General features: G+C 46.6%; 1 protein-coding gene across 1 annotated transcript in view; it reads left to right on the top strand.

The window, feature by feature from the left end:
* Window positions 1–208: 208 nt before the first annotated feature.
* LOC123158657 (protein FREE1) overlaps window positions 209–13356 on the top strand; it is a 19460-nt gene continuing 6312 nt past the window's right edge. The window contains exon 1 of the mRNA XM_044576564.1: window positions 209–321. Within this exon, the coding sequence (XP_044432499.1) occupies window positions 209–321 (113 nt within the window). The remainder of the gene's footprint in view (window positions 322–13356) is intronic.

Below are 13356 nucleotides of genomic sequence, written 5' to 3' on the forward strand. Positions count from 1 at the left end.
TATGCCTCCACGCCCACATCATTCCTCTGTTGCTGCTGCCGCCGGCGACTCCATCCCGTTCACCGCATACACGGTTGATGGGAGAGTAGGCCTCCGAAACCCCGCCTCTCCGGATCCTGTACGGGAGAGGGGTGATTAGGTTTTCGGGTAGCGACTACGCGACTGCTCGCTTCTGTTCATCTACGTCCGCATCACCTTCGTCATCACCATGTCGACCGACGCCGACCATGCCGCTGCTGAGAAGGCTGAGGCCGACAAGAAGGCCGTCGAGGATGCCGCGGCTGCTGCCACCGTCACCACCGCCACGTGGCCGATTGGAGGGTATACATCGCTTATCCCTCTCGTGTTTCTTTCTGTTGTAGCAGTACTAGCGATATGCGTAGATGTTTCTACTATGTGCGTAGTACATGCTCTGTTAAATCATAATCAGTGTGTTGTCAATGCTGTCCATGTCATGCTCATGATTTATTCATGGATTTATTTAATCGAAAAACTGCCTATTTACTCAACAATCCAAAAACCTAATGCGTGTAGGAGTTTTTTGAAATCTGGTTTTGCTGCTGCACTGAAACCGTCCCCGTTTACAGGGACATACTTTAAGCGTTGGCAGACTAAAACCACCTTATGGCTCACGGCCATGAACATGTTCTGTGTCACTGGTTTGACTCCCACAGGAATTATCGCTCCTGAACAGGAGAAGGCGTTCAAGGAGGCCACTGTCGTGTTCCTCGGGGCTGTTCTGAGCGTGATTGGAGATAAGCTGGTTGACGCATATTTGCATATGCGGTCTGCCAAGGACTTGTGGGAGGCGCTCGAATCTAAGTTCGGGGCTGCCGATGCAGGGAGCGAGATGTATATTATAGAGCAGTTCCACGATTACAAGATGGTTGAAAACCGTCCTGTATCAGAGCAGGCTCATGAGATAATATGCATTGTTAAGGAGCTTGAGCTTCTTAAGTGCGAGTTACCGGGCAAGTTTGTCGCGGGCTGCATAATCGCTAAGCTCCCCAATTCCTGGAGGAACTTTGCCACCACTCTAAAACATCAGAGGCGTGAATTCTCTGTGGAGGATGTCATTGGCCATCTGAGTGTTGAGCAGAATTCAAGGGCAAAGGACTCGCACGGAAAAGGGGTCGAAGGAACTTTTGTGGCCAATATGGTACATCACAAGAATTCCAATTCCCACAAGCCCAAGGGAAAGAACGGTGTCCAACAGAATGCCGACTTTAAGAAGAAGGGTAAGAAGACCTTCAAGAAGAACAAGAAGGATGAGGGCTGCTTTACTTGTGGTTCGGTTTAACATTGGGCCAACAAGTGCCCAAAGAAGTACAAGAAGCATGGACAAGACTTCAAGTCTGTCAATATGATTGTGAGCAACAATGAGAGTGGTGCATCTGTGTACGGTAAATTATTTGTTGTATTTTCAGTTTGGTCGTCCACCGATTGGTGGGTCGACACAGGTGCAGGTGTTCATGTGTGTGCTAACATTTCATTGTTTTCTTCTTACCAGGCCACAGGTCACGGGTCCGTACTGATGGGAATGGCGCGAGTGCTTCTATTCATGGTGTTGGCACGGTCGATCTAAAGTTTACTTCGGGAAGGATCGTGCAGCTGAAGAACGTGCAGCATGTCCCCGCCAACAAGAAGAACCTCGTTAGTGGCTCCCTTCTATGTAGAGAAGGGTTTAAGTTGGTATTCGAGTCTAATAAATTAGTTGTTACGAAATATGTACTATTTGTTGGAAAGGGTTATGAATGCGGAGGCATGTTCCGCCTTTCTCTTGTAGATCTATGTAATAAAGTCGTGAACAATATTCATTTGAGTGTTATGAATCTGAAGTTTGGCATTCACGTCTTTGTCACATTAGTTTCGGTGTTATGACGCGGCTAGCAAAATTGAATTCAATCCCGAGTTTCAGTTTAGCCAAAGGTTCTAAGTGCCATTCGTGTGTGCAATCTAAGCAACCTCGCAAGCCTCACAAGGCAGCAGAGGAGAGACACTTGGCGCCACTTGAACTCATACATTCTGATCTTTGTGAGATGAATGGTGTGTTGACTAAAGGTGGAAAGAAATATTTCATGACTTTGATAGATGATTCCACTAGATATTGCTATGTGTATCTGTTAAATACCAAAGATGAGGCTCTACACTACTTTAAAATCTATAAGGCAGAAGTTGAGAATCAACTCGAAAAGAAAATTAAACGAGTCCGATCAGATCATGGTGGAGAGTACTTCTCGAAAGAGTTTGATGCCTTCTGTGCGGAACACGGTATTATTCACGAGAGGACGCCTCCCTACTCACCCCAGTCAAACGGGGTTGCCGAGTGGAAAAACCATACTCTAACTGATTTGGTTAACTCCATGTTAGATACGTCAGGTTTATCCAAGGCTTGGTGGGGGGAGGCTATAATGACATCATGTCATGTCCTGAATAAAGTTCCGACAAAGGATAACGAGATCACTCCTCATGAGAAGTGGATCAAGAGAAGGACTACACTCTTGTACTTATCAACTTGGGGCTGCTTGGCGAAAGTAAATGTGCCGATCCCCAAAAAGTGTAAGCTTGGACCAAAGACTATGGACTGTGTTAATTTGGGCTAGCTATGAATAGTGTTGGCTATAGATTTCTAGTAGTGAAATCTGAGGTACATGACATGAAGGTCGGTACAATTATGGAGTCTGGATGCTACATTCTTTGAGGACATTTTCCCCATGAGAGATGTACAAAGTACTTCTAGACAGGAATCTGAGGAGACTCCTGAACCTGCCATTCCGATGGAATATTATAAAGAAACACATGATGAAAATCCTGAGGAGGATAATGAGGAAACCCTTGGTAGGGGCAAGAGACAAAGGACTGTAAAGACCTTTGGTGATGATTTCTTCATATACCTCGTGGAGTATAGTCCCACTTCTATTTCAGAAGCGTATGCATCTCCAGAAGCTGACTACTGGAAGGATGCGGTCCGTACCGAGATGGATTCCATCATGGCTAACGGGACTTGGGAGCTTACTGAACGTCCTTATGGTTGCAAACCATTGGGATGCAAGTGGGTGTTCAAGAAGAAGCTTAGGCCCGATGGTACGATAGAAAAGTACAAGGCTAGGCTTGTGGCCAAGGGCTATGCCCAGAAAGAAGAAGATTTCTTCGACACTTATTCACCTGTGGCCAGACTGACCACCATTCGAGTATTACTCTAGTTGGCGGCCTCGCATGGTCTTCTCATTCATCAGATGGATGTTAAGACAGCTTTCCTGAACGGAGAGCTAAAGGAGGAAATCTATATGCAACAGCCTGATGGCTTTGTGATAGATGGTCAGGAAGGAAAGGTGTGTAAGTTGGTGAAATCTTTATATGGCCTGAGACAAGCGCCTAAGCAATGGCATGACAAGTTTAATGAAACATTGACATCTGTTGGCTTTGTTGTTAATGAGGCCGACAAATGTGTATACTATCGCTATGGTGGGGGCGAAGGAGTTATACTTTGTTTGTATGTTGATGACATACTGATATTTGGAACTAATCTCAAGTTGATCGAGTAGGTTAAGTCTTTCCTATCTCAGAACTTTGAGATGAAGGACCTTGGTGTGGCTGATGTTATCTTGAACATCAAGCTATTGAGAGATGATGAGGGTGGGATTACACTTCTGCAATCCCATTATGTTGAGAAGGTGTTGAGTCGCTTTGGATATTCGGACTACAAACCATCTCAAACACCATATGATCCTAGTGTCTTGGTCCGAAAGTTCGAAGGCACAGCTAAGGATCAACTGAGATACTCTCAAATCATTGGTTCACTCATGCACCTAGCAAGTGCAACGAGGCCTGACATCGCGTTTGCTATGAGCAAACTGAGCCGGTTTGTTTCCAATCCGGGTGATGTACATAGGCATGCTATTGAGAGAGTTATGCGCTATCTGAAAGGTTCTATGAACTATGGACTTCACTATACCGGATACCCGTCGGTACTTGAAGGGTATAGTGATGCGAATTGGATCTCTGATGCTGATGAGATGAAGGCCACAACGGGGTATATGTTTACTCTTGGAGGTGGTGTGGTTTCCTGGAAGTCTTGCAAGCAAACGATCTTAACAAGATCGACAACGGAAGCAGAACTAACAGCATTGGACACATCGGGTGGCGAAGCAGAATGGCTTCGAGATCTGTTGATGGACTTGCCAGTGGTTGAGAAGCCGGTTCCGGCCATCCTTATGAACTGCGACAATCAAACACTTATTGTCAAAGTGAAGATTTCAAAGGACAACATGAAGTCCAACAAACACATAAGAATGAGATTGAAAGTTGTCAGAAAGTTGAGAAACTCCAGAGTGATAGCGTTGGATTATATCCAAACGGCTAAGAATCTGGCAGATCCCTTTACTAAAGGGCTATCACGTGTTGTGATAGATAGCACATCAAGGGAGATGGGTATGAGACCCACATGAGTTGCCATGGTAGTAACCCAACCTATGTGATCGAAGATCCCGTGAAGTAGGACCTGGGGAAACAATCCAGTGGTGAACTGAGGAGAGTAACTTTACTAACCCACTCCGTTGGAGATGCGATACTCTCGGAAACTGTATGGAAGGATGACTACTGTCTTAATGTGTTCCAAGGCTTATATGTATAAGCAAGATGCTATCCTATAGAGCGATCTTTGGAGGAACACACCTATATGAGCCCGACTGCTGGTCACAGTCTATGAGATTGGGGTGATCTCTAGCAAGCTCATGAACAAGCCAGGAGTGTGACTAATATGCTCCACCCGAGGGGTCGGCCTTCGGCAGCCTCGTATCAGTGAGACTTGTGGTGAAACTTCTTGACGCCAAACAGACAATTCAAGGCATAGTCCATTGTTCAGTTGTGAAGGAGTGTAACTACTTAGTCTAGGTGGACCTCAACCTTAATCGGTCTCCACTGAGATGCTGGTATATCAAAACAGCGTTTGGAACGAAAGACAAAGTGGGCCCCTGAGATCTGGTGGGGGATTGTTGAAATATGAGATGGGCCTAGAGCGCATATGACAATTTCAGATTTAATCTCTTAGGGCCCATGTAGGTGGCATGACAAGGTGGTGGGAAGTTTAGTCCCACCATGCTAGTGGAAGCAGAGTTGGAGTGGTTTATAAGGGATTCTCTCCCTCATGCTATTGGAGGTTGAGAAGAAAAGAAGCCCTCGCGCACTCCTCCTCTTCTGCTCGCCTCGCCACGCCATGCCACGCCACGCCTCGTCATGACACGCCGCGGGTTGCGGGATTGAGCCGAGCGGAGCTCACTCCTATGCGCTTCTTTTTGCCGGTCAGGAACGAAGAGTCTTTGACAGGTAGGGCCACGATCTGAGACATCGGATCATGGGCTACCGACTTGGACGTGGGTTCAGCCCACATCTCTCCACGCGCGGCCGCACATATATATGTGGGGCACTACCAACATTAGGCACCGCAAAACAGAATGCATCTACGCCTCCACGCCCACGTCGCTCCTCTGCTGCTGCTGCCGCCGGCGACTCCATCCCGTTCACCGCGTACACGGTTAATGGGAGAGTAGGCCTCCGAAACCCCGCCTCTCCAGATTCTGTACGGGAGAGGAGCGATTAGGTTTTTGGGCAGCGACTATGCGACTGCTCGCTTCTGTTCATCTACGTCCGCATCACCATGTCGACCAACGCCGACCGTGCCGCCGCTGAGAAGGCCGAGGCCGACAAGAAGGCCGCCGAGGATGTCGTGGCTGCTGCCACCGTCACCGCTGCCGCATGGCCGATTGGAGGGTATACATTGCTTATCCCTCTCGTGTTTCTTTCTGTTGTAGCAGTACTAGCGATATGCGTAGATGTTTCTACTATGTGCGTAGTACATGCTCTGTTAAATCGTAATCAGTGTGTTATCAATGTTGCCCATGTCATGCTCATGATTTATTCATGGACTATTTTAATCGAAAAACTGCCTATTTACTCAACAATCCAAAAACCTAATGTGTGTAGGAGTTTTTCAAATTCTGGTTTTGCTGCTGCACTGAAACCGTCCCCGTTTATGGGGACGTACTTTAAGCGTTGGCAGACTAAAGCCACCTTATGGCTCACGGCCATGAACGTGTTCTGGGTCGCCGGTGTGACTCCCACAGGAACGATCGCTCCTGAACAGGAGAAGGTGTTCAAGGAGGCCACTGTCGTGTTCCTCGGGGCTGTTCTGAGCGTGATTGGAGATAAGCTGGTTGACGCATATTTGCATATGCGGTCTGCCAAGGACTTGTGGGAGGCGCTCGAATCTAAGTTTGGGGCAGCCGATGCAGGGAGCGCGATGTATATTATAGAGCAGTTCCACGATTACAAGATGGTTGAAAACCGTCCTGTATTGGAGCAGGCTCATGAGATAATATGCATTCTAAGGAGCTTGAGCTTCTTAAGTGCGAGTTACCGGGCAAGTTTGTCGCGGGCTGCATAATCGCTAAGCTCCCCAATTCCTGGAGGAACTTTGCCACCACTCTAAAACATCAGAGGCGTGAATCCTCTGTGGAGGATGTCATTGGCCATCTGAGTGTTGAGCAGAATTCAAGGGCAAAGGACTCGCACGGAAAGGGGGTCGAAGGAACTTCTGTGGCCAATATGGTACATTAGAAGAACTCCAATTCCCACAAGCCCAAGGGAAAGAACGGTGTCCAAGAGAATGCTGACTTTAAGAAGAAGGGTAAGAAGACCTTCGAGAAGAACAAGAAGGATGAGGGCTGCTTTACTTGTGGTTCGGTTGAACATTGGGCCAACAAGTGCCCAAACAAGTACAAGAAGCAAGGACAGGACTCCAAGTCTGTCAATATGATTGTGAGCAACAATGAGAGTGGTGCATCTGGGTACGGTAATTTATTTGCTGTATTTTTAGTTTGGTCGTCCACCGATTGGTGGGTCGACACAGGTGCAGGTGTTCATGTGTGTGCTGACATTTCATTGTTTTCTTCTTACCAGGCCACAGGTCACGGGTCCGTACTGATGGGGAATGGCGCGAGTGCTTCTGTTCTTGGTGTTGGCACGGTCGATCTGAAGTTTACTTCGGGAAGGATCGTGCATCTGAAGAACATGCAGCATGTCCCCGCCATCAAGAAGAACCTCGTTAGTGGCTCCCTTCTATGTAGAGAAGGGTTTAAGTTGGTATTCGAGTCTAATAAATTAGTTGTTACGAAATATGGACTATTTGTTGGAAAGGGTTATGAATGCGGAGGCATGTTCCGCCTTTCTCTTGTAGATCTATGTAATTAAGTCGTGAACAATATTCATTTGAGTGTTAATGAATCTGAAGTTTGGCATTCACGTCTTTGTCACATTAGTTTCGGTGTTATGACGCGGCTAGCAAAATCGTATTCAATCCCGAGTTTCACTTTAGCCAAAGGTTCTAAGTGCCATTCGTGTGTGAAATCTAAGCAACCTCGCAAGCCTCACAAGGCAGCAGAGGAGAGACACTTGGCGCCACTTGAACTCATACATTCTGATCTTTGTGAGATGAATGGTGTGTTGACTAAAGGTGGAAAGAAATATTTCATGACTTTGATAGATGATTCCACTAGATATTGCTATGTGTATCTGTTAAATACCAAAGATGAGGCTCTACACTACTTTAAAATCTATAAGGCAGAAGTTGAGAATCAACTCGAAAAGAAAATTAAACGAGTCCGGTCAGATCGTGGTGGATAGTACTTCTCGAAAGAGTTTGATGCCTTCTGTGCGTAGCACGGTACTATTCACGAGAGGACGCCTCCCTACTCACCCCAGTAAAACGGGGTTGCCGAGCGGAAAAACCGTACTCTAACTGATTTGGTTAACGCCATGTTAGATACATTGGGTTTATCCAAGGCATGGTGGGTGGAGGCTATAATGACATCATGTCATGTCCTGAATAAAGTTCCGACAAAGGATAACGAGATCACTCCTTATGAGAAGTGGACCAAGAGAAGGACAACACTCTCGTACTTACGAACTTGGGGCTACATGGCTAAAGTAAATGTGTCGATCCCCAAAAATTGTAAGCTTGGACCAAAGATTGGGGACTATGTTAATTTGGGCTATGCTATGAATAGTGTTGGCTATAGATTTCTAGTAGTGAAATCTGAGGTACATGACATGAACGTCGGTACAATTATGGAGTCTAAGGATGCTACATTCTTTGAGGACATTTTCCCCATGAGAGATGTACAAAGCACTTCTAGACAGGAATCTGAGGAGACTCCTGAACCTGCCATTCCGATGGAATATTATAAAGAAACACATGATGAAAATCCTGAGGAGGATAATGAGGAAGCCCTTGGTAGGGGCAGGAGACAAAGGACTCTAAAGACCTTTGGTGATGATTTCTTCATATACCTCGTGGAGGATAGTCCCACTTCTATTTCAAAAGCGTATGCATCTCCAGAAGCTGACTACTGGAAGGATGCGGTCCGTAGCGAGATGGATTCCATCATGGCTAACGGTACTTGGGAGCTTACTGAACGTCCTTATGGTTGCAAACCATTGGGATGCAAGTGGGTGTTCAAGAAGAAGCTTAGGCCCGATGGTACGATAGAAAAGTACAAGGCTAGGCTTGTGGCCAAGGGCTACGCCCAGAAAGAAGAAGAAGATTTCTTCAACACTTATTCACCTATGGCCAGACTGGCCACCATTTGAGTATTACTCTCGTTGGCGGCGGCTCATGGTCTTCTCATTCATCATATGGATGTTAAGACGGCTTTCCTGAACGGAGAGCTAAAGGAGGAAATCTATATGCAACAGCCTGATGGCTTTGTGATAGATGGTCAGGAAGGAAAGGTGTGTAAGTTGGTGAAATGTTTATATGGCCTGAGACAAGCGCCTAAGCATTGGCATGACAAGTTTAATGAAACGTTGACATCTGTTGGCTTTGCTGTTAATGAGGCAGACAAATGTGTATACTATCGCTATGGTGGGGGCGAAGGAGTTATACTGTGTTTGTATGTTGATGACATACTGATATTTGGAACTAATCTCAAGTTGATCGAGGAGGTTAAGTCTTTCCTTTCTCAGAACTTTGAGATGAAGGACCTTGGTGTGGCTGATGTTATCTTGAACATCGAGCTATTGAGAGATGATGAGGGTGGGATTACACTTCTGCAATCCCATTATGTTGAGAAGGTGTTGAGTCGCTTTGGATATTCAGACTGCAAACCATCTCAAACACCATATGATCCTAGTGTGTTGGTCCGAAAGTTCGAAGGCACAACTAAGGATCAACTGAGATACTCTCAAATCATTGGTTCACTCATGTACCTAGCAAGTGCAACGAGGTCTGACATCGCGTTTGCTGTGAGGAAACTGAGCCGGTTTGTTTCCAATCCGGGTGATGTACATTGGCATGCTATTGAGAGAGTTATGCGCTATCTGAAAGGTACTATGAACTATGGACTTCACTATACCGGGTATCCGTCGGTACTTGAAGGGTATAGTGATGCGAATTGGATCTCTGATGCTGATGAGATGAAGGCCACAACAGGGTATATGTGTACTCTTGGAGGTGGTGATGTTTCCTGGAAGTCTTGCAAGCAAACGATCTTAACAAGATCGACAATGGAAGCAGAACTAACAACATTAGACACATCGGGTGGCGAAGCAGAATGGCTTCGAGATCTCTTGATGGACTTGCAAGTGGTTCAGAAGCCGGTTCCGTCCATCCTTATGAACTGCGACAATCAAACAATTATTGTCAAAGTGAAGAGTTCAAAGGACAACATGAAGTCCAACAAACACATAAGAATGAGATTGAAAGCTGTCAAAAAATTGAGAAACTGGCAGATCCCTTTAGTAAAGGGCTATCACGTGTTGTGATAGATAGTGCATCAAGGGAGATGGATATGAGACCCACATGAGTTTCCATGGTAGTAACCCAACCTATGTGATCGGAGATCACGTGAAGTAGGACCTGGGGAAACAAGCCAGTGGTGAACTGAGGAGACTAACCTTACTAACCCACTCCGTTGGAGATGCAATACTCTCGGAAACTGTATGGAAGGATGACTACTGTCTTAATGTGTTCCAAGGCTTATATGTATAAGCAAGATGCTATCTTACAGAGCGATCTTTGGAGGAACACACCTATATGAGCCCGACTGCTGGTCACAGTCTATGAGATTGGGGTGATCTCTAGGCCAGGAGTGTGACTAATATGCTCCACCCGAGGGGTCGGCCTTCGGCAGCCTCGTATCAGTGAGACTTGTGGTGAAACTTCTTGACGCCAAACTGACAATTCAAGGCATAGTCCATTGTTCAGTTGTGAAGGAGTGTAACTACTTAGTCTAGGTGGAGCTCAACCTTAATCGGTCTCCACTGAGATGCTGGTATATCAAAACAGCGTTTGGAACAAAGGACAAAGTGGGCCCCTGAGATCTGGTGGAGGATTGTTGAAATATGAGATGGGCCTAGAGCCCATATGACAATTTCAAATTTAACCTCTAAGGGCCCATGTAGGTGGCATGACAAGGTGGTGGGAAGTTTAGTCCCACCATGCTAGTGGAAGGAGAGTTGGAGTGGTTTATAAGGGATTCTTTCCCTCATGCTATTGGAGATTGAGAAGAAAAGAAGCCCTCACGCACTCCTCCTCCTCCGCTCGCCTCGCCACGCCTCGTCGTCGCGGGTTGCGGGATTGAGCCGAGCCGAGCTCACTCCTATGCGCTTCTTTTTGCCAGTCAAGAACGGAGAGTCTTTGACAGGTAGGGCCACGATCTGAGACGTCGGATCATGGGCTACCGACTTGGACGTGGGTTCAGCCCACGTCTCTCCACGCGCGGCCGCACATATATATGTGGGGCGCTGCCAACCCTAGGCGCCGCGAAACAGAACGCATCTACGCCTCCACGCCCACGTCGTTCCTCTGATGTTGTTGCCGCCGGCGACTCCATCCCGTTCACCGCGTACACGGTTAACGGGAGAGCAGGCCTCCGAAACCCCGCCTCTCCGGATCCTGTACGGGAGAGGGGCGATTAGGTTTTTGGGTAGCGACTACGCGACTGCTCGCTTCTGTTCATCTACGTCCGCATCACCTTCGTCATCACCATGTCGATCGACGCCGACCGTGCCGCCGCTGAGAAGGCCGAGGCCGACAAGAAGGCCGCCGAGGATACCGCGGCTGCTGCCACCGTCACCGCCGCCGCGTGGCCGATTGGAGGGTATACATCGTTTATCCCTCTCGTGTTTCTTTCTGTTGTAGCAGTACTAGCGATATGCGTAGATGTTTCTACTATGTGCGTAGTACATGCTCTGTTAAATCGTAATCAGTGTGTTATTAATGTTGTCCATGTCATGCTCATAATCGGTATGTGGTTGTTGCAGCATGTACAGGCGCAAGGAACCGGACGTCGGGGCCAGGCTAATACCACACTGTCTGGCTCGTCTAATCGTGCGTCCAACATCTAACTTAATCACACTTTAGGGCCAGGCTAATCACACTTTAGCACCAACCAGGCCAGACAGACATTTCCTATTCCAGGACAAACAAAACACATACCATTCAGAGTCCAAGTAGCGTCTAGGGCAGGCGTGTGTTGGCGTGGATTCCAACCAAACTAGCCCATAACTCACACGACAGGCGGCACAAAAAACGGTGCATGCTACCATACAGGTCATGGTGGTTCGAAAAACCATCAAAAGAAAAGAAGTTTTTTAGCTTGAAAGAAAAGAATCTTTCTTTAGATGGGAAAGAAAAGAAATCCTTGATGCCATCTGTTCAATGTCCATCTTTCTTAATTCTTATCACACTGTAATAATTTTTTATTTGGAACCTTACTATACTAAGATATTTCGCTCCAGGCCAAATATGTGCAATCAAGTTTTCTTACAGCAGAAGGCCTTATCCAGAAATACCACCACAAACGAGGTCCATATCGCAAACTTGCGCCACTGTCTCACCAATCGTCACACCCGGTCTCGTCCCCTTCCCCACCCATCGGCGACCTCACCCGCCCCCTCCCTCCTCGATCCGCGCCCACCCGCTCACCGGAGATGCATCCCGCCGGCGCCAGGTACTACTCCGCCCCCATGTACTACCCCATACCCCGCCTCGCCTACCAACCCTACAACTCGGCATCGGCGCCGCAGTACTAACCCTACCCGACCACACAAGACTTCACGCCCGCCATGTACCCCGTCTAGCCACCGCCGCTCGCCGACCACCATACCCCCCACCACTACCTGCCTGCACCCCCTTCCGCCACAACGCCCTCGCCACCGCAACCGTATTACTTGTCACGGACGTGATGCCTATATGCATGATCATTACCTTGAATATCGTCATAATTATGCGCTTTTTTATCAATTGCCCAACAGTAATTTGTGTACCTACTATATGCTTTGTGTTCGAGAGAGAAGCCTCAAGTGAAAACTATGCCCTCGGGTCTACTTTTATCATATACAGAATCCAAAAATACCTCGCTGCATTTTTATTTCCTTTATTTTGTTTTACAATTTATTTTATCTATCTACCACTACGAGATTTGATTATTGCAAATAACCGCCAAGGGGATTGACAACCCCCTTGATCGCGTTGGGTGCAAGTATTTTGTTTTTGTGTGTGCAGGTGCTGCTAATGAGATTTTGTGTGGTTCTCCTACTGAATTGATAACCTTGGTTCTTAATTGAGGGAAATACTTATCTTTACTGTACTACTTCATCCTCTCCTCTTCGAGGATATCCCAACATAGCTCACAAAGTAGCAAGGGGGCACATCCCGCACCACACAAATCTTATCCACTGCAGCACCCTACCACCAGGGATCTGGGCGGTAGCAGAACACAACCTACCACCAAGGACCCCGGCGGGAGGTCCCTTTGCCACGTAAGCGCACAGTGACACCCGCGGTGCCTGCCGTTACACCTACCGCCGGGGTCCCCGGCAGTAGGGTGTGTACGGCTTACGCCTAGGTTGGTGGCGGTACCAAAAGAGTCAGATCCGAAATAGTTTCAAATGGGGGTCAGATCCGGCTAAACTTTGGCAAAATGGTCAAAACACCAAAATCGGCCGCCATAGGCCACAACCTTCTTTTTATATTTATTTTTTATTTTTCCAAATAATATATATATATATATATTTATTTATTTACAGAAAAATGAAAAATATTAATCAAGCATTTGAAAAGAAGTGTATAGAAAAATGTTTCTCATGTATATGAAAAATATATACAAAAATACAATGTGTATGACAAATTGATCATGTATTTAAAAAAATGCTTATCAAGCATATATGTTAATCAAGTAATTAAGCACTTTAAAAAGGTTAAATGTGTATAGAAAAATGTTTCAAATGTACACTAAAAATGTACAAAAAATATACAATGTCTTTCAAAAAGATGATTTTGCATTCAAAAGTTTTAAT

The sequence above is a fragment of the Triticum aestivum genome, chromosome 7B (genome assembly GCF_018294505.1).
Source record: "Triticum aestivum cultivar Chinese Spring chromosome 7B, IWGSC CS RefSeq v2.1, whole genome shotgun sequence".
Taxonomy (NCBI): Eukaryota; Viridiplantae; Streptophyta; class Magnoliopsida; order Poales; family Poaceae; genus Triticum; species Triticum aestivum.